Source organism: Leopardus geoffroyi, chromosome E2 (genome assembly GCF_018350155.1).
Source record: "Leopardus geoffroyi isolate Oge1 chromosome E2, O.geoffroyi_Oge1_pat1.0, whole genome shotgun sequence".
NCBI lineage: Eukaryota > Metazoa > Chordata > Mammalia > Carnivora > Felidae > Leopardus > Leopardus geoffroyi.
The window spans coordinates 54,627,280-54,653,456 of record NC_059335.1 but is presented as its reverse complement, the minus strand read 5'-3'; the positions used below and the strand labels follow the sequence as shown (position 1 = coordinate 54,653,456).

Below are 26,177 nucleotides of genomic sequence, written 5' to 3'. Positions count from 1 at the left end.
CACTCCAATTTTTCAATCTTGTAACAGATGGAGGCACTCGTATCCTGTTACATGGCAGTTTTATCTCTACCTTTATTCGGTCCTTGCTTTTTGTTTGCTTTCCCATTTGCCCAGACTGCCTCACCTTTTAATTTTATCGTAACTGTAATAAACGTCTTTATACCCCAAATCCTTTGTGGAACACAACAGGGAGTAGAGTTTGAAATGTTATTAAGAAAGGACATGCTATATTGTGATGATCACCGAAGAATTTCCATCAGAAGTGATGTACCAGTTTTTAAATCTTTATTCACAAATCAGTATAGTATGGTGAGTCTGAATGCCATATGTGGGATAAAACAGACTATGAAAAGTATCATACTTACACAGGAACTACTATATTACTGAATCATCTGATACTGTACTCCCTGCAATAACTTAATAGACCCAACTCTACCCTTTGAAGGGACCAATTTTATGATTTTCCTAGAAAGTTTTGAGTTGAGGATAGTTTCTTGCTATTTCTTTCCATGATCCAAGGCTTCAGACAAAATCATTGGAAACAGCAATTAGAACTCAGTCTCTCCAGGATCGAGGAGAGACAGGAGTGAGGAAAAGGACACCTAGTCACTTTTTAAAGGCCCACAATTGCTATGCTTTGCAGGATATGGGGGAGCGGGGTGCACACTGGAGGAGGAAAGAATCAGTCCCAACAAGCATATTGAACATTTCTGGACTGTCAATATTAAGAATGAATTTCTAAAACACAAGTTCATACACAGAAGTTGTCCAGCTAGCTGTTAACTGAAATGCATATGCAATATATTCAAGGAAAAAGTGTGCTTACAAAACCACAGACATCCTATTTGTCTCTAATTTTAAAATAATTCATTCCCTTATTGGGTATGCAAGTGAGCAACGGAGAAAGTGGTGCGTCTGCAATACCTGAAATTAAAAAAAACAAAACAAAAAAAGTCAGTTTAAAAATGGCCAAGATTAGAGGGTGGGTGGATCATGGACCCCCGTGACGTACAGAAGGAGAATATACGCAAAATAGGGCACGCGGGGATAGCAGATGGGAGCCAGGAGGAAGCTCAGAGGTAATTAGCCAGCAGAGAGAGAGGATCAGATATAGTGTGTTGTGAATTCTTCCCGCCTGTAAGATGAGCTGACTACTTACCAGCTGGTGCTAAGGATTTCAATGCTTCCAGAAGATGCGGGCTAGAGAACTTTATTAGGCACCGGAGGGGCTCTTTTCTCTCAGCCAAGATGCCTCCATGGAAGTCACTTTTGAATTTCGTTTCAAGCTGTCAACAAATTTATTTATAAATAACTACTAAATATATCAGCTGTAATGGCAAACTGTAATTAAATCAGGTGATGGGTTTCATGAATTCTTGTCCTCAAGAAATACAGGGATTGACGGGGGTGGGAGCCATTTAATTTGCTAACTGCAAACGTAGAGGGCAACCCGTGTGTCAAAAGGCATCATCCACAAAATGCCATGTGTGCACAGTGCCCGCACACACTCAGCAAACTAAACTGAGTATTTAGTTGGCATTCTTACTGGCAAATTAGCACTATCTTTTGAAATGTGTCATTTCGATGTAAAAATGTCATGTCTTTCAAGTCACTACCATGGTTGGTTTTTACCTGATTATGGAAGATTTCAAAAATACACAAAAGTAAGGAGCACAGGCAATGAGTCCCCATGTGCACGTCACCCGGCTGAAACCATTATCAGTTCATGGCTAGTCTTCTACCAGCCCACCTCCTGTTCCCTACTGACCACTGCCACGGGACTATTCTGCAGTAAACCCCAGACATGATGGTATTCCATCTGTAAACATTCAGTACCTAGAAAAGACCTAAGAAGGACTCTTTTTTAATTTTTTTTTAATGTTTACTTATTTTTGAGAGAGAGAGACAGAGTGCGAGCAGGGGAGGGGCAGAGAGAGAGGGAGACACAGGATCCAAAGCAGGCTCCAGGCTCTGAGCCGTCATCACAGAGCCTGACATGGGGCTCGAACCCACAAACAGTGAGATCATGACCTCAGATGAAGTTGGATGCTTAACTGACTGAACCACCCAGGCGCTGGTCTTTTTTTTTTTTTTTTTAATATTTTTTTATTTTTTAGAGAGAAAGCATAAGTAGTGGAGAGGGGCAGAGGGAGAGGGAGAGAGAATCTTAAGCAGGTTCCACGGTTCCACACTCAGTGCAGAGCCCAACATGGGGCTCGATCCCACAACCCTGGGATCATGACCTGAGCCGAAATCAAGAGGTGGAGGCTCAACCAACTGAGCCACCGAGGAGGCGCTCCAGAAGGACTCCTTTTAAAACCTTCACCTCCGTAACAGTATCAGACCTAGAAAAATTAGTAACAATCTAACAATCCTTTAATATCAAATATCCACTGGCTGCTTCAATAGGCACTGGAGTCTTAGATTCTAATTTCAAAATTCTTTTCCTTAAAGTCCCTCTTAAAATTTACAGGCAGTATTTTGAAATGTTTAGAGGGTGAGTATTGTCTGCAACTAACTCAAATGGTTCAGAAGAAATCAAGAAAAAGAAGGAAAGGAAATGTGCAAAATGTTAACAATTGGTGAATTGAAGCAAAGGGAAAATGGATGTTCATTGCAATGTCCTTGCAAGTGTTCTGAAGGTTTGACGTTTTTCAAAATAGAAAAGGTAGGGAAAATTAAGAGCAGGCATGAATCAACGTGCACTCTGACTTACAGAACAGAGCGATTCTAAATTGCAGCCACGGGGGGATTTGCAGATTCTTACTTATTCTCAGTGGTTCTCTTTAGTAGGCAGAATCAGCCAGAGAGCTTGTAAGAACAGACGGCTGGGTCCCACCTCCAGAGTCCCTGATCCAGTAGGACCACGGTGCAGTGGGCCCAATAATCTGCATTTCTTACCCATTCTCAAGGGATGCTGATACGGTGGCTCCAGAGACCACACTATGAACCAGTGTCCTAGACTATGAGTTGTTCAAAGGAACTGGGTTAAAACTGTCATGTAGGGAGCCCAACTTGAAAGATATCAGCTTTTCCCACTAAAAACAAATCAAAGAAAACAGGTGTTGGGCCTGGGTGAGCAGATCAATGGTGGATTTAAAGCACTGCCTATAACTGTAGGGGGTGCAGAGCAGAAAGAATTTACTAGAGGGGAGGAGGGTGTTATGAGTAGGAGTGCCAGTATTAGATTGGGGCAATCGTGATACAAACCTTGAATTTTTCTAATGGTGGCAATGGGCTTGCCCCCAACCTGGCCTTCCTGGTGGGCAGTGGCACAGTTCTGGAATGAGCTAGGTTTATAGTATTGACTAGGCTACTTACTGGTTTCTCTCCGGTGATGCCAACTGGTCTAGGTATGTCACGACTTCTTTATTCACTCTTTTATTCAATGAATATTTATGAGCACCGACTACAGGCAAGTGTGGACGGGCTAGAAAGGGGATAGCTCACAACTTTTTTCCCCTCAAAAATACAGATCACAGCTGGTTACACAAAACTAAATGAGTACCTAAGATGAAATCAAAAGGCAAATTCAGAATTTCTAGAAGTCTCCTTCGCTAACATGGGAACTTATTACATACGATAAAGACGTCTATTTTAACTCTTCAATTTATCACACAGAATACAAAGTGATAGTGACGCTACTTATCATGGTGAGCAATGAGTGATGCACAGAATCAGGCACCATGACCATACATCTGACACTGGCCTAACCTTGTGGGTCGACACCACTTCAGTAAGAAAAAAGAGAAGTTAAAAAAAGAAAACAGTGATAAAGGAAAAGAAAGTTTCTTATTATCGTTTTCCACCTAATTTTTTTTTCTTTTACAAACATATGGATAACTCATAGTTCATGTTTATAGCAATGTCCCACCTTATATTGTGCAAATTCTAGTCTTGGTTGAGGATAGTCTCCAAAAGTTTCTTGAGTCACTCTCTGGACTCTCTCTTTTTCAATTCTGTTTTCATGAATGATCCTTGAATCCACTATACATGGAAGATTTCAAAAGAAAACAGACATTAGAAATACCTTTCATCCATAAAGTATCCTCCTTTCCTTCCTAACTTTTCAACTGGCTTGTGTCATTTAAAGATAACATTTACTAGGGTGCCTGGGTGGCTCAGTCCGTTAAGCATCCGACTTCGGCTCAGGTCATGATCTCACAGTCTGTGGGTGGAGCCCCACGTTGGGCTCTGCGCTGACAGCTCGGAGCCTGGAGCCTGCTTCGGCTTCTGGGTCTCCCTCTCTCTCTGCCCCTCCCCTGCTCATGTGTGCATGCTCTCTCTCTCAAAATAAATAAACTTAAAAGAAAGTTTACTGTTTCTTCTCTTGATTGCAATAATTCCTTACTATAGGAAAATCTGAAAGCGCACGCTGGTAAATAAAATAAAAATCCCCAAAAATTCTACCAATGAAGGAAAAGCATTGTTAATGTTTTAATATATTTTGTCTAGCTCACCCCTCACTTCTTAAAATTATTTATTTATTTATTTATTTATTTATTTATTTATTTATCTATCTTGAGAGAGGGCGCAAATAAGTGAGGGGCAGAGAGAGGGAGACAGAGAATCCCACAAGGGGCAGAGAGAGAGACAGAGAGAGAGAGAGAGAGAGAGAGAAGCGAGGCTCACCCAAAGTGGGGCTTGAACACACGAATCGAGATCACGAAGTCAGATGCTTAACTGACTAAGCCACCCAGGCACCCTTAGCCCCCTTTTTAGCAAATAAAAAGATATGTATTTTTAACTGGGATTATAAAATGCAGAGTTTTGTATCCTGCTTTCTTTACTTAACATGACATCAACAGCGGTTCCTATGCCATCAGAAAGTCATAAACGTATTTAAATCACAATTGCTGTACTATCTCATTTTATCGCCAAATCATTGCTGAGAGACAGGAAAATGTTCATTTCTATAAATGTAGGCTGTACCCCTCCACTCTTCAGTAGTTGTTTACTCTGCTGTCCTGGGTTTTCCACGGACAGACTCGCGCCACCTGTGAGGAGCGACACAGTCACAACTGAGTACTGCAGAAGCAGTTTATCCAGCGCATTCCGAGCTGGGGCTCCAGACTCAGACAGACTTGGATTTCGTCTCTGGCTTCGGCAATTCCTAGATGTGTTAACTTTGCCTGGCAAGTGGCTAAACCCATCTGAAACCCAGCTGCCCGATGAAGAGATTGTTCGGGCACTGCTATGAAGATGAAGGAAATGATACCTACATCTTTGTGTGGTGCCTGGCACTAAAGAAATGCTTGACTATTAGTTAATTTTTGTTTTTAGTGTTACTACTTGCCATTCTAGTAAATGCTAGAAAGAACCTACGGGAGCTTGGTTTCCCCCTTTCAGCAGAAAGTTAATTTGCAATTTTTCGGAAAGCAGTAAATAGTTTTGAATCAGGCTCCTAGAGATTAAATGTTTTACCGAGTGATAGAACTCTAAAAAGGAATGATGCGCTTCCAAATTTCAGTTTTATCTTAAAACACACATACTGTGCATGTCCAGCTCAAGGGTTTCTTGTAGAGGCATAGTGGAGTTGTGAGTTTCAAACTTCTAAAAAAAAAGAAAGAAAGAAAGAAAACTGAATCTTTTCCTAATGTTAACATCTTGAAATATAAATAATAAATGGCTTTAGGACACAGGTACTAAATATATTTGCAATGTGATGTTTCTGCTTGATAGCTACGCCTTCATCACCACAAAACACCTGCTGACATTCCTTTTAGAAAAACTACTTTCCTCCTGGAAGCCAACCTCTCATTCCCTACTCACGCTGCAGCAACTGTTTTTGTGTTTGACGATGTGAATTTTCCTAGGAATGAATGCAACTGTCATAGAACAGGTGGAAGGGTGGTGGGTAAGGGGGGGGAGTTTGCTATGGGAGAAAATCATTAACTTAATGTTAGATTTTTTTTTTCTTTAAAGAGTGGCTTGCAGAGAGCCATCACTTTTTCCTATTTAGAACAGATGAAAATACCTAAGTGTGACATATCTAAGGGCTCAGAGATATACAGAGAGCGTTAACAATCCACTTACAGGGGTCTAAACATATGGGCCCGCAGTTGCCATGCACAGCAAAAAATAACCCTGAGTCTGTGCAAAAGGCCAGATCTACTTTTAATCTTAAGAAATAAATAAATTGGGGGGCTTAATAAACCGACGCTTTCTCCTTTCCTTGTAACCCCTCTATTACCTGCTTGACTGATGGGACAAAAATTAATTCTGCTTCTGTCTTGCATAATGGAGTAGTAGAATGTAGCTTCAAAAGACAGTGTCAAGTTACTGTAAAGATAAAATAACTTCTAACTGGAAGAGCTCATTTGGAAGCTGGGCTCTCTCACGTAAGCTCTAATGACTGATGAGCAGTATAAAACACAATGCAATTGTAACAAGATGATAGCGGGGGACTGTTGTTTCCTTTCATGTTGACTGAGAGCTTTCTCCGCCTTCAGTAATATCGGATGTGATCTCCTTCTGTTGGAGGTGGACTTTCCCACCTGCCCAGATGCTTTTAACTCAAGTGTGAAAGAGAAAATGGAAACGCACACAACTTCACAGAGTCACTGATGGGCTCACCTGATTATACTGTTTGAAAACAATAGCCTTCAGAGAGTCCAGATACCGGCTTCTGAGGTCCATTTTCACAATCTTATGGTGATTGCTAGCAACTGTCAGCGCCTGGAAGTGAAAATTAGCAAGACCATGAGGATTACCGTGTTTATCCCGATATTTATAATATCTATGGTATTTGATTGAATTTTTGCACTAAGCACACGTTACTTCTTCCTTTTCTTATATGTAAGGTAACCATTTATTTATTTCCCAAACAAGGAAATGACTGACGATGAAAGGTGGCAATAATAATACTTGAGAAGGCAGAATCCAAGACTCTGAGTTCGACAAACTGAGGTTATATCCTACATATTTTGTGATTTACTTTACAATAAGGTAATTACATGAAAATATAATTTTATGACTGTTGGTGATACAAAATAACCACAGAATTCACTCCTTCAGTGGCCGTTTTCCAGTGATGTCAGTATCACATGTCCCTTTTTAACTTTAGAGAGAGAGAGAGAGCGTGCATGCGTGAGCAGGGGAAAGGGGCAGAGAAGAGAGAGAGAGAGAGAGAGAGAGAGAGAGAGAATCCTAAGCAGGCTTCACACTTGGTGCAGAGCCTGACGTGCATCTCCATGCCACAACCCTGGGATCATGACCTGAGCTGAAATTAAGAGTTGGACGCTCAACTGACCGAGCCACCCAGGCATCCCTCCGTTCCCTGTATTAACAATTAAAATTCAGCATCCATTCAGAAACCAAAATGGCACCGTGCAAACAGTGGAATCTAGCACCGCATGCCAAGGGACCCAGAAGGGTTCCTGCCCACTTGTATACTGGGTAACAGGCAGACAAATCATGGTATAGGCTGTCCCTTATTAGACCTACCTTTTGCAAGTATTTTCTATCACTCTGTGGCTTATATTCTAATTCTTTTGATGTTGTCTTTTGCACAGCTGAGTTTTAATTTTAATGAAGTTCAGCTTATCAATTATTATATATTTTTCTATAATGGATTGTGCCTTTGGTGTTACATCATTGCCACACCCAAGGCTATAGAGGTTTCCTCCTATGTTACCTTCTAGGAGTTTTGTTTTTTTTTTTTAGTTTTTTTTTTAATGTTTATTTTTGAGAGAGAGAGAGAGAGAGAGAGAGAGAGGGAGATACAGAATTTGAAACAGACTCCAGGCTCTGAGCTGTCAGCACAGAGCCTAAACATAGGGCTCGAACTCAAAGCTTGGAGATCATGACCTGAAGTTGGACGCCCAACCTACTGAGCCACCCAGGTGCCCCACCTTCTAGGAGTTTCTGTAGTTTTAGATTTCTATAGCTTCTATAGTCTTAGATTTACTGCTATGATCCATTTTTGAGTTTATTTTTTGTAAAGGGTACAAAGCCTACACAATCTTCTTTTTTTTTTTTTCCTTGTGGATGTCCAGTTGCTTTACCCTCATTTGTTTTTAGTTTTTTCTTTTCAACATTTTATTTAAATTCTAGTTGGTTAACATACCATGTAGTATTCGTTTCAGGGGCAGAATTCAGGGGTTCATCACTTACATATAACACCCAGTGCTCATCACAAGTGCCCTCCTTAATACCCATCACGCATTTAGCCCATCCCCTACCCACTTCCCCCCATCAACCTGGAGTTTGTTCTCTATATTTAAGAATCTCTCATGGTTTGTTTCCCTTTCTTTTTCCCCCTTTCATATGTTCATCTGTTTTGTTTCTCAAACTCAACATATGAGTGAAATCACATGGTATTTGTCTTTCTCTGATTTATTTCACTTAGCATAATATACTCTAGCTCCATCCACACTGATGCAAAAGACAAGACTCCATTCTTTGGATGACTGAATAATATTCCATTGTATGTAGACACCACCTCTTCTGTATCCATTCATCAGTTGATGGACGTTTGGATTCTTTCCATACTTTTTGGTTATTGTACACAATGCTGCTATAAACATCAGGGTGCATGTGCTCCTTCAAATCTGTATTTTTGTATCCTTTTGTATCCTAGTAGCACAATTGCTGAATCAAAGGGTAGTGCTATTTTTAGTTTCTGAGGGACCTCCCTACTGTTTTCCAGAGTGGGTGTACCAGTTTGCATTCCCACCAACAGGGCAAGAGGGTTCCCCTTTCTCCGCATCCTCGCCAACACCTGTTGTTTCTTGCGTTGTTAATGTTAGCCATTCTGACAGGTGTGAGGTGGTATCTCATTGTGGTTTTGATTTGGATTTCCCCGATGATAAGTGATGGTGAGCATCTTTTCACGTGTCTGTTAGCCATCTGGATGTCTTGTTTAGAAAAGTCTCTACTCATGTCTTCTGCCCATTTTTAACTGGATTATTTGTTTTCTGGGTGGTGAGTTTCGTAAGTTCTTTAAAGGTTTTAGACACTAACACTTTATCGGATATGTCATCTGCAAATGTCTCCTCCCCTTCCGTAGGCTGCCTTTTAGTTCTGTTGATTGTTTCCTTCGCTGAAGCTCATATTTCTTCTAGAACTGAAAGACAATAAGAGAGCTCCAAACCAATACTTGTGTTACGCTCCCACTTGTAGAACACTTTCTGCTCCTTATTTTAGGAAATCAAGGATTACATGTGGCATTTTATATAAAACGCTTATTGAGCAGTTTAAACCTACATACACCTCGGAGATAAGGGTAATAAAAATCCTATAGCTTATACTAATTGGCTCCATACCTGACTCAGGAGGGGTGTATTGCTCTTCAGGTGGCAGAAGGAAGTGAAGGCATAGGGAGTCTGGGAATAATACACCACATAAACCGGTTTGTACTGGTTGGGCTTTCTGTACTGTGTTCCCCAGGCGATTCGAATCCATACTGCATTCTCCTCAGCGTCTCTGAAGCTGACCGTCACCTTAATAAAAAGAAGATTTAAGTTTCCTAATTAAAATCTGTGGCACCAGGGGGCCTGGCTGGCTCGGTCGGTAGAGCATGCGACTCTTGATCTTGGGGTTGTGAGTTCAAGCCTCACACTGGGCACAGAGATTACTTAAAAAAAAAAAAAAGTCACATTAAAAAAAAAAATCCATAGCACCAACAACTGGTGCTCCTTAGGGGTGAAGGATGTCTGTGTAACCTTGCACACAGGCTGAGATCTGGCAGAGTCTGTAGTTTTCAGTACAGTGTTCTGGGAATCTTTGGGAAAAGGTTTTGTGGTTGTTTGGAATTACACATTTATGCCTTGCAAAGTCTTTTGGAAAGAAAACAAATTTTATTTTATTAAAAAAATATTTATTTTTGAGAGAGAGAGAGAGCGTGAACAGGGGAGGGGCTGAGAGAGAGGGAGACAGAGGATCCAAAGTGGGCTCTGTGCTGACAGCAGAGAGCCCGATGCGGGCCTTGAACTCACGGGCCATGAGACCATGGCCTGAGCCAAAGTTGGACGCTTAACTGACCTGGCCACCCAGGCACCCCAGAAGGAAAACAAATTTTAAACCCTACAATCAGGGTATCACAATTTTTCAGCAATTTCTTGGGCTTGTCCTGAAAAACTGTTCACTGACCTGTAAGAGTTTATGAAATAAGGAAGCTTACAAATGGCATACCTGATTTATAAACAAGTCTTTTTGACATCGAGCACAGACCTAGCGTGCACTATAAAGTTTAATGGTAAGATTTCTCTGGAGTAATGGGCTCAAATATATTAATCCAAATGTTCTTACGCATTTAGCTCAGATGCTAATGATTACTCTAAAGTTACGTGGCAAGAATATAGAAAATTCTACTTGGTTTCCATTTCATGGATAAAATACAGATCTTTCTAAACTTTTAAATGTAATTGCCAGTTGGGTTAGAACTTAATGGCCTCCTCCTAGACTCTTAACTGCCCCCCAATTCAGCTTCCCCTTGGAAGTCAGACCCTGGACAGGAGGCAGCCGATGCAGATGCATTTGGCTTGCCCACGTCGCCTTACTTCCTCCCTCTTGGATCCCCAGAGAAAGAAGGTGGTAAGAAGGCAGTTACTCTGACTCCGCCCACTCTTCATCTGGCTGCTTTCCCACATTCCCTCCGTATATGAGACAAAGAGCCCTCCCCAGGCTGGGGTGTGGAGTGTGCGAGGCTGTCTGACCTGCCCGAGTGAGGAGCCACAGCGCTTGGCCCCGACAGGCGCCCAGTGGGCCTCTGCTGGCTTGTGTCACATTATAAAAGCGAAGCCTGTAAAATCAAGATTAAAGGCACTACGTGGAGGGCTCACCTTTACCAGAGAGAGAATATCGGTTGCACTCAACATATTCAGGTAACCTCTCTAGCCTACAATGAGGATAATGTAAGCAAGGGCTTTTGGAGAAGCCTAAAAGAGGTCTGTGTCCTTCCTAAATTGGATGTGTGGTTGGGCACACATGTACGCTCTCCTGGAGAGGGGTGCGGTATCATTTACCAAAATTTTCATAAGAGTCTATGATCTGAAAAAAGGTTAAAAATCAACGGGCTAAGATGTTCTATCTCACATTGTTCTAGTAAAGATGATATTCAGATACCTGAAGAGGTAAGGCCCAGATGCAGACCTTTACTATTTTCCCAAGAAACTACCTTAATAGATATCATCCTTCAATAGCAAGGATAAAGCACGCTTCACTGAGGATAGCTCAGATTAATACTGTTCAAGCTGAACTAGGAGATGAGTCCAGCCAAGTGTCCTAAATTGTTTGGCTAACCTGGGATGGTACTGCTGGCCAGGGGTACCCTGGCCGTAAACTGGTCACAACTGGCTACTGAACATTGCAGAAAAAAGTTTAGCATGGGAAACAAATGAAGCTTACAACACACAGAATTGCTACGTACTTAACTATGTTAATATATTTAGTACAGATTACCATTATTGTACTACATGATACATAAGTAAAAAAAGGAGAGTAAATGTGCTACCCTTTTACAATTGAAACATATTTTTTAGTTTGTCTCTTTTTTATAAGTTTTCTTTTTAATTTTTTAAATGTTTATTATTTTTGAGAGAGAGAGAGACAGAGCGTGAGTGGGGGAAGAGCAGAGAGAGAGGGAGACACAGAATCTGAAGCAGGCTCTAGGCTCTGAGCTGTCAGCACAGAGACCGTCGTGGGGCTTGAACCCATGAATCGTGAGATCATGACCTGAGTTGAAGTTGGATGCTTAACCAAATGAGCCACCTAGGTGCCACGCTTTATAAGTTTCCTAAGAACAATGTATCTTGAATAGTTTTACCCGGTAAGACATACGATTAATGACTCTGCCTCTCTCTCCGTGTCTCTCTCCATGGCATACAGAGAGCATACTCTCAAAGGCTCTGGCTCAGATCCCCCGTAGCACAGGCTCCATCCATTACCCCCCAAGTTAGGCTCCCAGCTCCCTCTCGTACTAGCTTCTCTACCCAATTGGTTCAAGGGCAAGAGTTCGTAACCTGAAGGCCCTGATCAGAATCAGCATGTCTACAAACTAACCGAACTTTGGCATTTCCTTCAATCGTGAAGGTAGGCAACGGAACCGTAGAATGTTAGGAGCTATTACTCTGTTGTCTGGACAAATCCCAAATATTTTCTCACCCCATTATAGCGTTGCACATGCCTCAAAAATATCATTTATGCCATCACTACTTTGAAACTAGTTGTTTTTAGACCTACTATGAGATTATTTACTGTGTTAATAAAGAAGCACATGAGTACTACAGCACGACTTCGTATTTTAATACCTTAATAATGGTATTTTCATGTATTTGGTTTTCCTTGTAATTCTCTATATTATAGCATTTAAAAACGACTTTCAAGGGGCACCTGGGTAGCTCAGTCAGTTAAGCATCCAACTTCGGCTCAGGTCATGGTCTCACAGTTTGTGGGTTTGAGCTCCACGTCGGGCTCTGTGCTGACAGCTCAGAGTCTGGAGCCTGTTTCAGATTCTGTGTCTCCCTCTCTCTCTGCCCCTCCCCCACTCACGCTCTGTCTCCCTCCGTCTCAAAAATAAATAAACATTAAAAAAAAATAAAAAAAAATGACTTTCAAGAAGTGGCCTATAAGCTTCACTAACAGCAAAAGGGGTCCTTGGCACAGAAAGGTTAAGACACCTCCTGTAGAGCAGCAGGCAAGTTACTATTCAGTCCTGGGCACCAGGAGACTCTACTTGGCATGACATCACCATGAGCAGCCTTTTGGAAAGTGGGGTTATCCAGCTGCTAGTTAAGTCAGGAGGAAGAAAGCGAAGTCGGCTGGGAGTCCTCGGGTAGTTGAGAAATGGGGTTGGCACACGTGGTCCAGCTCAGGGCAGGGGAACAGGGGAGACAGAGAAGACACCAGGGTGTTGGGCATTTGCCGGCCTTTCGGGCAGGAAGATCTGACCAGTAAAAAAGCTCCTTTGTTCACCCAGCCTTTCCCACTAGTCTGCCTGAAATTCATTCAGGAGGGAAAAGCTTTTGGAATGCAGAAGTGATGGAAGAGAAGAAATCTAATAACTGAGGGGTGTTTGGGTGGCTCAGCTGGTTAAGCATCCAACTTTGGCTCAGGTCATGATCTCATGGTTCATGAGCTCAAGCCCCGTGTCAGGCTCTGTGCTGAGAGTGCGGAGCTTGGGATTCTCTCTCTCTGCCCCTCCCTTTATTTTGAGAGAGAGAGGGAGAGAGAGAGAGAGAGAGAGAGAGAGAGAGCAAGCACAAAGTCCGATGTGGGGCTCGAACTCATGAAATTGTGAGGTTATGACCTGAGCTGAAATCAAGAGTCAGACGTTCACCTGACTGAGCCACCAAGGTGTCCCTAAATATTTTTAAAACTACAGCTATTAAAGGAATGAGGAGGTGGATAAGGAGGTGGCAAAGCCTGTGCCCAGTCCACTCACGCTGTCAGAGGGGAGCAGGACGGTTGGTTTCCTCTCAGGGAGACTATGGGTCCGGAGGAAGGCTGACAATTAAAGCAGGAAGTAGGAGGCATATGGTGACAGGAGCACAGGACAGAGGACCACCTGCCGGGGGGATCAGGGACACTCCCTGAGGGGGCCAGAAGGATACAGAAGAGTGAGCTGTGCAAAGGCCAGGTCAGGGAGGTCGTTCCAAGGAGAGGACACAGCCTATGGCGAGCTCAAGGGCTTGAAGAAGACTGGTTCGGTTTGGGTGGAGTGAAGACTACAGGTGGTGACACCTGACAGGCAGGCAGGGGATCCAGGAGGGCACGAGGAGAAACACATCAGGAGTACGGACCCTAAGAGTGTGAATGAATCTGAAGAAGCCAACGATTATAAGCCAGTGGAAAAGGCTAAATTAGTCAACAAATGGTGTTCGGACAACTGATTAGCTTCTGACAGGGAAATGATAAAGGACTCTGTCACCACCTCCCCCATCTCTCGCCGCAGCCGAAACTAACCAGGGGAGGGCTGAGTGCAGAACCTTGTGGTGATGCTCCAGTGAAGAGCAGGAGGAAAGGAAAGAGGGTGGACACGAAGAGCAGTTTAGGATGGTCTGACGACAACCGGGAGAAGACAAGAGATTCAGGATCAAGAGGGTTTGGCTGTTCTCTGACATGTGACCTTCCCGAGCACAAGAAATGGATGCTGTGCATCTGGAACGTGGAAGGTGGAGGTGTGAAAGCCTGCCAGTGTAGATGTGAAGAGTATGACCTCGAAGCCAGCTGCCCGCGTTTAAATCATGGCTCTGCCGCTCTGCCCCTGTGGGACCCACCTTGCTTCGTCAGGAGGGTGCAGTGAGTTAGCGAGTGGCAAGGACTCAGCGCAAGGCCCGACACACAGAGGTGTTTGCAATCGGCGTTACTGCTGAAAGAGAACAGGCCATGGGATTTTGTGATATCACTGGTGCCCCTGAACAGGGAGGTTCTCAAACTTGACTGGGCATTAGCAAGCACCTGGAGGGCTTTGGCCCACCCTTACAGTGTCTGAGGGAGCCCAGGTATTTGCATGTCTAATATGTTCCCAGGTGATGTTGATGATCAAACTGTGAGAACTGCTGCCTTTAAAATTCAGTTTCAATATGGCGGCAAGAGCACTGGCCAGAATGGAAAGGGCCTAAGCATGAAGCCGGTGAGGATGCATTACCCTTTCTTTCTTTTTTTTTTTTTTAATTTTTTTTAATGTTTATTTATTTTTGAGAGAGACAGAGACAGAATGCAAGTGGGTTAGGGGCAGAGAGGGAGACACAGAATCCGAAGCAGGCTCCAAGTTCTCAGCCATCAGCACAGAGCCTGATGCAGGGCTCGAACCCATGAGCTGTGAGATCATGACGTGAGCTGAAGTCGGACGCTTAACTGACTGAGCCACCCAGGTGCCCCTGCATTACCCTTTCAAATGGTCTTTTGGGGAAGGTTTTTGGAGGGGGCCACTAAATACCACCCTTCTTCCCTGTCCTTCTGGATCAACTGAGAAATAAGGCAAAAGAGTTGGCAGGTGAGGCCAACACATATTTACCAAGAAATGGGGACTGGCTCATATCCACAGGCAGGTGGCCCTCCAGAAAACAAAATCCAGTCAGGCAGACCTAACCACATAAGTGGTGGCAGAACCACTCTGGGAAGCCTCCACTGGTAGGGGCAGAGCTGGCCCTGGACGAACAGATCAGAACGGGTGTCCCTGTGGGCACCTGCTCTCACTCAGGTTGAGTTGGCGCTCCTTCCAGAGAAAGGTGAAGGGGATGGTGGAGGGACGCCGGTGCCCTTGGGCCTACGGGACCCCCTCCCTGTGAAGGACACATCGGGGGCAAGAAATAAATATTTCCTCCCAAGAGTGTTGTGATAGAAAGAACAGAGCTTGAGGACGAGCGTGGAGAATGGATGTCGTTCCACCAAGACCGGAGCATGCTTATAAGCAGTAGAGTGGGAAGCGGTAGAGAAGCGATGACAAATGGGATGGAGAACAGAGAACAAGGCAGGGGGGCCCTCTGAGGATGCGGGGGTAGGGGGGGACTCAAACGTCACACAGAAGGGTCTCCGTAAGAAAAGAAATGAGGGAAGATGCTCAGTGATGAGGGTGTGGATACAAGTATGGCAGACGTCACAAAGCGTGAGCTGAAGAGACATAAAGACCACGTCGAGGAGTCTGCATATGAAGAGGGAACACCACTCTTCTGGAGCGGGCAGCCAGAGCACGGGGACAGTGATAGGTCCTGTCTTTCCATGCAAGCAGGACTGAGGCAGATTGAGGTGGGAAGAGAATGAAGTAAGGGAGGCTGTTAAAAACATGACAGCCTCAACCTACGAGAAGATACTCGGTGGTACCTGTGGACAGTGGAGGGGAGCTGAAGATTTTACGGGTGCTCCAGAGTGACACCGACCGATACCGTAGCCACTGGCCTGAAATTCACTACAGTTACATGAGATTAATGTAGTAGTTTCTCAGTCATGATGGCCACATTGCAACTGCTCCATAGCCACATGTGGTTACTAGCCCGTGTACCAGTGGCGTGGACACAGAACATTTCCATCACTCCAGATAGTTCTGGTGCGTGATGCTCCTCTTGAGAAAGAAGCAATTGGCTTCAAATTGACAGGTAAGGGGTAGGAAAAGTTTCTATAATGAAGTAGGATTTATCTCTGATCTAGCCTAGAATAGTATGGGTTATTACTAATTAAAATTAATTAAAATTCAGGGGCGCCTGGGTGGCTCAGTTGGTTAAGCGTCCGACTTCGGCCAGGTCACGATCTCGCGGTCTGTGAGTTCGAGCCCCGCGTCAGGCTCTGGGCTGATGGCTCAGAGCCTGGAGCCTGTTTCCGATTCTGTGTCTCCCTCTCTCTCTGCCCCTCCCCCGTTCATGCTCTGTCTCTCTCTGTCCCAAAAATAAATAAACGTGGAAAAAAAAAGTTTTTTTTAATAAATAAATAAATAAATAAAATAAAATTAAAATTCTTACAAATACAAAAAACAAACACAAACCAAGGTAGTAGCAAATTTTAACTGCACAGATGCCTTGAAATTGAATTTCGTGGAGATTCAGATAAATTTTATTCTTACATTTTTTAATGCTCTCCGAAGAATTTTCTCAAATGAACTTTTGAATCGTTCCATATCAAAAAGGTCAACGTCTTCACCTGTCAAGGTCAAAAGAAAGTAAAGACAAATCAATAAAGACAAATGTTCAAGAAATACATGTGCAAGGACTCTGAAGCTAAGTATTTTGTGTAACGTCAAAGAGGGACACTGATGTAATCATACCAATGCTGCCGGTACCTTGGATACAGTGTCACTGAATATACTTCTCATTTTTCCCACAAAAGAGTAATTTTGAAATTACTCATTGTGAAAGAAGAGACATTTAAAAAAAAATTTTTGTTTATTTATTTATGCGAGAGATAGAGCGAGAGAAAGAGAGAGAGAGAGAGAGAGAGCGCGCCCGCAGGGCAGTAGCAGAGAGAGGGAGAGAGAGAGAGCCCTAAGCAGACCCCGCACTGTCAGCACAGAGCCTGACTTGGGGCTCAATCCCACGAACCATGAGATCATGACCTGAGCTGAAACCAAGAGTCAGACACTTAACCAACTGAGCCACCCAGGTGCCCCCAAAAGAAGAGACATTTCAGAGGAACATATTAGTATTCCTTTTAAAAATGCCAAAATACAAAATATAAATTTCAGCTTAAAATGGAAAACACCGGGGTGCCTGGCTGGCCTAGTTGGAAAAGCATGTGACTCTTGATCTTGGGGGTTGTGAGTTCGAGTCCCGCGTTGGGTGTAGAGATTACTAAAAATAAAATAAAATTAAATTAAATAAAAAAAAATGGAAAACATTACCTGGTTCTTTACTCATTTGAAAAACATCCCAAACTTTCTGGTGCCGATGAAATTGAGTATCTGAGAGAGGGGGGAAGAGTTTATTACTATCACATCACAGAACTCTCAAGTAACGTGCTTATACATACCTATTTTAAATATGTATTTAATGTAATATGATGCCAGAGAAAATAACAGTAACTTATCAACTAGGTCATACACATTTTTATTCAAATATAAATTTTACGTGGATTAAATTTCCCCCGGAACAACTAAAACAAATCATAAAGAATTACTCAATAGAGTAGAGGTTTCGCATCTACTCTTACTTAGACCATTTCTTCTATTCCCACACGGGTCTCCTCCATGGAACCCCTCACTCAGCCAGCAGAACAGGGATGCTGTGCTCCTCACGACTGGTGTTGCGCTGGCTGTTCCCTTTGTCGGGAGCCCTCTTCTCCGAGCTCGAGGTGCCCCTCATTCTGGTCTCTACTGAGAGGCCACCTATGCACAGCAGGCTGCCCAGATCCCCTGCCCAGATCCCCTCCCCACTGCGCCCTGTGCCCTGCGCTGCTTTCCTCCGTAGCACTTACAGCTACCCGGGAGCTCACTCTGCTAGGACTGAGCTACCAGCCAAGTCCAGTCCACTTTAACCCTTGCATTTCCTGCCCCCGCTCTCTTCTCTCCATCCCCCCACCCCCCCATCTCACTCAGGCTATATCCCTCTCTCGCTTGGCTGCTCCAACAGGCTGCTGTTGGGTCTCTCCCGTCCTCCCTCGTCCCTGTCTCTGCACTGAGAGTTTTGAAAAAACAAGAACCTGATTCTTTTCTTGCTCATAATCTTTGGAGGGCTTGGCTTTATTCTTAGAATAAAGAGTGAAATCCTTCGAGGGGCTTCTGAGTCTCTGAATTATCCCCCTACCTATGCCTCATTTGTTTTGACCCCCTCCTGCAGCACTGGACGCCCATCTCCCGCCTTCTCTCTGCTCCCCTACTTACCCTCCTGCTCCAAGACCTTCTGGTGCTGTGCCCTTTGCTCTCCTGCTCCTTTATGTCCCCTTTCCCCTTTGCCTAGTTAATGCCACTCATCCTTTGTGACTCTCAGCTCACGTCTTCAAGGAAGTCTTTCCTAAACCCTTGGTGTGGCCGACCCCCCTCTGGTCTCACAGACCCCCTGCCTTTTCTCCTTCCCAGCACTTGCGACAGTCTGTGAGAATGCATTTGTGTGACTCAGTGACCTGTCTCCCCCCTGAGACTGGGGCCTCTTAAGAGAGTATGAATCAACCTGTTGGACCCAGCAGTGCCTAGCATATAGCCCACTGCGTGGTAGTGGTCAAAGAACATGTGAACAAATGCGTGAGAAAGGGGAACTATGCGGATCTACCCTTTACGGTCTAGACACCATCCAGTCACTGAAAATGAGACACACTCAACCAGAGGCAGATGCGCTAAATGAATTCAGCTATTTCGTAGGTGGAGCGGAATATAAAGATGAATGTTGTTATGCCCCAGGTCACAGGAGGCAGTTAATATCAACTGATAATGATTAATTAGTAAATACCAGGTTGTTTTTTTTTTAAGAATTTTTTTGTTTTTTAATGTTTACTCTTTATTTTATTATTTTTTTAATGTTCATTTATTTTTGAGAGAGAGAGACAGAGTACGAGTGGGGCAGCAGCAGAAAGGGAGACACAGAATCTGCAGCAGCCCCCGACTCTGAGTTGTCAGCACAGAGCCCGATGTGGGGCTCGAACCTACCGCCCCAACTGTAAGATCATGAGCTGAGCCCAAGTCAGAAGCTTAACCGACTGAGCCACTCAGGCACCCCCTTGTTTACTATTTATTTTTGAGAGACAGAGTGTGAGCACGGGAGGGGCAGAGAGAGGGAGACACAGAATGTGAGCTGTCGGCACAGAGCCTGATGTGGGGCTCGAGTTCATGAACTGCGAGACCACGGCCTGAGCCGAAGTCAGACACTCAGCCGACTGAGCCACCCAGGCGCCCCATACCAGACTTTGTTTTAAGAACATGACATGGACTCATTTCATCCTCACTGTCACCTTATGCAACATCATCATTATTATAAAGGTTTGTCCAATGATAATACCGAGGCAGAGATGTCAAGGGCCTCCGCCAGGACTCACAGGGAGACAATGACAGAGCCATGAACTGAACCCGAGAAATCTGGCCCTGGAGCCTGTGTTCTTAGACTCCACAGTCTGTTGCCTCCTGATGAGAGAAGTAAACATCTTAAAGAAGAAAATACAGAGAAGAAACCTAGGGTACAAGGGGTGGGGGAGGGGAAGAAAGAAATGGAAGGGGAGGAGAGGTAACAAGTTACACCGCAATAGGAACAAATTCTCGGAAATTTATTTTCAATTTCTGTTAACGATACAGAGCCTAACAAACGTGCTTAGTGTGTGCCAGTGACCGTGCTAAAAGAGCTTTTCAAGCATTATCTTATTTAACCCTCCCAATGACCCTGTGAAGTAGGTACTATTGTTTCTCCATTTTTCTTGGGAGGAGTCTAGGCCTAGCAAAGCCATGTGACCGGGTGAAGGACTGGAGACTGGTAAGTGACAGAGGAGGGACTGAAACCAGGTCCACCTGACTGACATCCAGAACTGCCTCTCTGACAAAAGGGGATGGGGTAAGTGTAAATACAAATCACCGACACTCACAAATGATGTCTAAAAGGGCTGCGTCACGGAGACTTGCACGCTTACTCTGAAAGAGAAGATAAAATACTGAGTGAACGTGGGGGATAGTTGGGTTCTGCTACACTTACAGCACATTTTAGAGTTGCTTAGAACGAGTGTTACCGATCTCTGCTCTCCTGCCAAGTAGCAGATACACCCGACTCCTGTCTCGGTAAAGGCACTCTCCACTCCTCCCCCCACAATCTACTCCTCATTCATCACTTTCAACTTCTTGTTTTGTTTTTTAATCAGCTGTATCCCTCTAAACTTCCTCTACATCAGGGTTTCCCAAGTGGGCATTACTGACATTCAGAGGCGGATAATTCTATGTGTCGAGGGCTGTCCCAGGGTGTTAAGGAACATTCTGGCCTCTGCCCAGCATGAGCCAGTAGTATTCCCACAGGTTTGACAACCAAAAATGTCTCTAGACACTGCAGGCAAAATTGTCCTAGTTAAGAACCACTGCCCTACACACATCCATTGACATATATGCATATTATATATCGTTTTTTGATGTTGTGCATAAAGATCTAGTTTATCTTATTTAATGGCTGAAGAATATTTTGTTATGTGGAAGTAACATTATTTATTCTCCTATGTATAGCTATTCCCAATTTTTTGTTTTTTAAACAAGGCTACTTAACATCTTATTTATGTATAAATACTTACATGTTTGTACCTAAGTATATGAGTATCGATTATAATATTTATACCTCTTTTTTTTTTTTAATTTTTTAATGTTTATTTCTGGGAGAGAGAGAAAGAGCGAGCTGGGGAGGGGCAGAGAGAGAGCGAGACACAGAATCCGGAGTAGGCTACAGGCTCTGAGATGTCAGCATAGCTGACGCAAGGTTTGAACCCATAAACTGCGAGATTATGACCTGAGCCAAAGTCGGTCGCTTAACCGACTGAGCCACCCAGGTGCCCCACCTCCTTGTTTTTTATTAATTTTTCCATATAAATCTCCCATAGTGGAATTGCTGGGCCATAAAGCATATCTATTTAAAAGTGAATGAGGGGAGAATGTACAGGAATAGGGGCGTTCTTTATACTTATGCTTGCAACTTTTCTGAAAATCTGAAATTGTTTTAAAACAAAAAGTTAATAAATATACATGAAAGAGGGGGTCTCTTCCCATACAACTTTACCAACACATCTGAGTATTAACCTTTTCATCTTTAGGTGCAAAATCTAATAGGTAAAAAAAGAATACTTCTCATTATTTTAACTTGTATGGATTGTATTTTCCCCCATGGTGGTCACTTTCTTACTGATACGTAGGCATTCTTTGGAAGTTGAAAAAGCCAATCAAAAATTAGCTTCTTCCTCGCTGTAGTAGTAGATAGCCCACATCCCTTCACAGCTTAGCAGCTGCACTAAATTTCTTTTAGACTCAAAAAAGGAAGTGGGGCGCCTGGGTGGCTCAGTGAGTTAAGTGTCTGACTCTTGATTTCGGCTCAGGTCATGATCTCACAGTTCCTGAGATCGAGCCCTGCTCTGGGTTCCGTGCTGACAGAAGGGAGCCTGCCTGGGATTCTCTCTCATCCCCTCCTCCACTCATACTCTCTCAAAATAAATAAACACTGAAAAAAGAAAGAAAACCTTTGGAGCGCCCGGGGGGCTCAGTCGGTTGAGCATCTGACTCAGGTCATGATCTCACGGTTTGTTGAGTTTGGGCCCCATACTGGGCTCACTGCTGTCAGTGCAGAGCCCGCTTCAGACCCTACATCCCTCTCTCTCTCTCTGCACCTCCCCTGCTCATGCTTGCTCTCTCTCTCTCGCTCTCAAAAATAAACATTAAAAAAAAAAAACCTTATTAAAAAAAATCTTATTAAAAGAAAAAACCAAAGGGGTTGCATGATGCTTAAGGTTCATCATCTTGAACACTGTTATCACCTCACAGAGCAGAACCAAGTCCTGAACGAGAGATTCCTTTCTCTGCCGGAAGTTTACTGTCTGCAGTTGATTTTCAGGCAAAAAATCCCAGGCTTTGAGGATTGTCATCATTTCAGTCATTGGGATTTTCAAGATGGTCCTCTTGATAAACTCGGCAACAGTTTCATCCATCTCTTTGGCACTTCAATAAAAACAAAAACAGCACAGCAAAGTATTAATCAAATTATCAAAGGTTAACTTAATGGAATTTTTCAGCATGTTTTTAGCCAGGATTTTGATTTGTAGGTCAAACACCCAAACGTTTACCTTTTTTTTCAGGCATTCTGCAAAGTGTTTCAAAAGGAGGATTTGATTCTTCTCTCCTTAAGCCACGTATTTAAATGGCTTTGGAGGTTTTAAAAATTAGTGCTCCCTCTCCTTGACAGACTAGAGTATTTTAATCTTTGATGGGAATGACAGGTAAAACATTCATTTACTCATTCACGTAACAAAATCTGAGCACCCATGTGTGCCAGGCACTTTTGCAGGCATGGCGGAGAGATACACCTTTAACCAAAAAGACAAACAACCCAGGGCGCCTGAGTGACTCAGTTGGTTAAACAATGGACTTTGGCTTAGGTCATGATCTCACAGTTTGTGAGTCTGAGCCCTGTATTGGGCTCTCTGCTGTTAGCATAGAGCCCGTTTCAGATCATCCACCCCCCCGCCCCCCCTCTGCTCCTACCCTGCTCATTCTCTAATACATAAATAAAAACTTAAAAAAATAAAAAGACAAAAACCCTGCTAGTGTGAGCATCCATTCTAGTGGGGAGAGAGAAGCAACAAGAAAATCATAAACTGTGTTAAAAGTGCTAAGTGCTGCAGAGAGAACAGAGCAGTTAGGAAACGAACCATAGTTAAAGTGGAGCAGGCTGGGAACAAGTCGGGGTGGTGGGGATGGAATGAGGAGGCCTCATACAGGTGACAGTTGAGCCCGTACTTGGAAGAAAGAGTGAGCCAGGTGGCTGGCTGGGCAAAGGGTACAGCAAGTGCAAAAGCCCTGGGGCTTTCAAGGAACAGTGAAGGATGTGAAGGATGCCTCCAGTGAGGCCACAGTGTAGACAGTAAGGAGGCACAGAGGAGGTAATAAGGTCAGAGAATACGGAGGGCCCAGATAGGAGATGATGGTGGACCGAGGGGGAGGGTGGGGAAGAGGTCAGATTCTGGATCTGCTTTTAAGAAAGAGCCCACGGGATTTCCTGATGGACTCGATGTGGGGTTACGAGAGAAAGAGGGACCAGAGGTGACACCGATGTTTGTACCAGGCAGCTGAAAGGACGGAACTGCTATCCCCTGAGTTGGGGAAGACTAGAGGTGTGGGCAGAGGCAAGCTCAAGAATTCCATTTCGAACATGTACGTTTGAAGGTTGTTAGATTCCAAGAGGAGATGCTGATAAACAGTAGGATGCAGGAGTCCAGAGGACACAGTAAGAGATAGAGTGAAGAGGGCTGCAGTCTCTTTCTCATTTAAGGGATTACCAGCTAACACAGAGTTATTACCTCACTTTCCCTGCCTATTGCCTGACAGGGAGAGTCTTCAACCATCCTAAAGGTCTTGAGCCCCAAATCTGGCATGGCTCCCTCAGCAAAAGACAAGGGCAATGATCTTCAGGAGCATCTCTTAATGGCTGTCTTACAGCTGTGGCACTGGGAAGGGGGGTTCTGAGCCCTTTCATTACCTTCCTCAGGGCAGAAGCTGTGGGCCAAGGGTGGCAGCGGATCTCAACTGTTACCTCACCTGGGGGCACTGATGGGCATCTTCCCCCTGCCCCCCATTTTAAAATATGGCACACAGGCGTGCCTGGGTGGCTCAATCAGTTAAGCAATGAACTCCTGATTTTGGCTCAGGTCATGGTCTCGCCTTTTGTGAGTTTGAGCCCCACGTCGAGCCCTGTGCTGGCAGCTCGGACCCTGCTTTGGATTCTCTCTCTCTCTCTCTCTCTCTCTCTCCCTCTCTCTCTGCCCTTCCCCAACATGCGTGCAGGCACGTTCCCTCTCAAAAGAAATAAACTAAAAAAAATATATATATATATATATATAGCACATCAAAAGCAAGCATGGTTTCTCAACAAAGATGAAGCAAGGTGTCTACAGAATTTAAATTTAAATTCTCTGCCTATCTGACAAGAAAGAGCATCGAGACCTTGGTATCCAAATTTAAGAAAAGGGGCAGAAGTCAGTCTGTCTATCTCATCTACTTCCACCACGCCTAGGAGATTAGCAAAAGGACAAAGAGAGAAGTATCCCCCTATAGGAATCCAGGCTGTGACTCAATGCTACCACTTGAGTGTTTAACATTGCATACAATCTATTACCATTGCCCATTTCCAAAAAGATACTGACAGTCGACATGATTTTAAGAAGATACTGAAAACAACACTTCCAGGAAAAAAAAAAAAGGTGGGGAACTATTAGGACTTTAGAAAGAGAAAAATAATAGAGAGCAGAACAGAATCAAGATCATGAAAATGGACTCTGATTTGTTTTCTTATCCAGATACAGGACCAACCTACCTTAATGTCAACACTAAAATCCTCACCCTGGTCTATAAGGCCCTGGGTTTGCTTTTTGCCTCCCTCCCCATCATCTATCACTCTCTCTCTCTCTCTCTCTCTCTCTCTCTCTCTCTCTCTCTGGCTTTCTGAACTCCAGCTACATTGGTGTTTAGTTCCTCTAGTACAGAAGGATACTTCCAGAGAAGGCTCATTGTACCTGCAGTTACCCCTGCCGAGAACATTCAGGTTCATCATGCACATTATTCACCTGGGTAACTCTTGAATTCAGGTCTCAGCTCAGATGGCTTCTACTGAGAGAGGCTTATTCTGCCCACCCATTCTTTTTTTTTTTTTTTAATTTGTTTATTTTGAGAGAGAGAGGAAGAGAGTGAGCAGGGCAGGGGCAGAATTCCAAAGAGGCTCCAAGCTGTCAGCGCAGAGCCCACTCAGGGCTCGAGCCCACAAACCCTGAGATCATGACCTGAACTGAAAGCAAGAGTTGCACATTTAACCAACTGAGCCACCCAGGCGCCCCTGACCAACATTCTAAAGGTATCTCCCCACCTTCCATTGCTTACTGTCTTCACAAAACTATCTAAAATGATCTTGCCTATTGATTACTGTCTTAAAATATTGAGCCACTAGAGTAGGAACTATGTTTGCCTTATTCATGGCTATATCCCTAAATGATAAATACATGTGGAATGAAATATTAGATATTCTCCGTAAGCAGTGTGTGAGGAGATACCCTGGGAAGAAATAGGGTCCAACAGTCACTGATATATCAAACCAACCTCTCCCACTGAAAACACTGGCGCGGGGCAGGGGGAGGGGGGAAAGGGAGGGGGTAGGCTTGTAAAAATGCATTCCCAGGGCTCCATCAATTTGAACTGGGGGGAGAGGGGTGGGGGTGGAGTCGGGCACCCAGCTGCGCGTTGAGAGCTTGCACTTTTAGAATGCTTCAGAAAATTCTTCATTTTGGGTTAAGTTTGCAAAATGCCATTCTACAGACTTCTGGTAGAGAGCATTCAGTCTCACCAATAAAGCTGGTAAACCCTTGAACAAACTCCTGATTCCCTGTGACTAATTTCTTTTTACTTCTAGTTCTTAGTAGCACAGTGCCTGGCATATATATATATATATATATATACACACACATACATATATACATATACATACATATATATAGCAGCTCCTCAAGACATTTGCTAAATGAATGCATGACAAGAGCCCTTTTAGGTAACTTTTCTGTAGATCTACATGGAAGGACTGCCACTGGAGCATTAGGAAAAAAACGACAGGCGCACGGACGGAAAAAAAAAACGGATGCCAAGGCTGACTTAAAAAAAAACCAAAACACCCGACTCCCAGCACAGCAGGAACCCAAAGGTCGGATAGCAAAAGTAACCCGCCACGTGACAATTGGCGGAGGCTCCGGAACTGACGTACATCCCAGTAAGGCCCCGCCCCACTGCGGGCGGAGGTGACGTCACGGATAGTATCACCGCCCTCTCATCCCGGCCTCAACTGTAGTCCCCCACTTCTTGCCCGAGGCCCAGCGCCAATCCCGCACCTTGAGACGTGTGGCAGACGTGAAAAAGTCGCCCCACAAGCCTGAGATGTGGCTTTCTCGAGGCTCCCGCCACAATCAAGGTCCCGATCCCACGCCGCGCGCGGACCTCTTACAGTCGATCATCTCCAGCAGTGTCTCTTCTCGGCAGCCGTTCCCGCCCGCTGCTCCTTCAAAGCCACCAATTGCAGTTCCCGTCGCCCTCCAGCCCCGCCCACCCCGGAGCT

General features: G+C 44.2%; 1 protein-coding gene across 5 annotated transcripts; it reads right to left on the bottom strand.

The window, feature by feature from the left end:
* Window positions 1–268: 268 nt before the first annotated feature.
* CENPN (centromere protein N) lies at window positions 269–26,174 on the bottom strand. 5 transcript variants are annotated; one of them, XM_045439824.1, is made up of 11 exons: window positions 25,954–26,174; window positions 21,847–22,027; window positions 19,933–19,978; window positions 17,273–17,332; window positions 16,499–16,575; window positions 9,267–9,443; window positions 6,577–6,678; window positions 5,493–5,553; window positions 3,875–3,987; window positions 1,160–1,286; window positions 269–924 (listed from the first exon to the last, which is right to left on the bottom strand). In XM_045439824.1, exons 2-11 carry the CDS (start codon window positions 22,015–22,017, stop codon window positions 842–844), a joined length of 1,017 nt encoding a protein of 338 aa, XP_045295780.1. In that variant the 5' UTR covers window positions 22,018–22,027; window positions 25,954–26,174; the 3' UTR covers window positions 269–841. The 5 variants fall into 5 exon arrangements, 4 of the variants coding, with proteins under 4 accessions (XP_045295780.1, XP_045295782.1, XP_045295781.1 ...); XM_045439826.1 differs by lacking the exon at window positions 25,954–26,174 and adding an exon at window positions 25,830–25,933; XM_045439825.1 differs by lacking the exon at window positions 25,954–26,174 and adding an exon at window positions 25,560–25,777.
* Window positions 26,175–26,177: the final 3 nt, after the last annotated feature.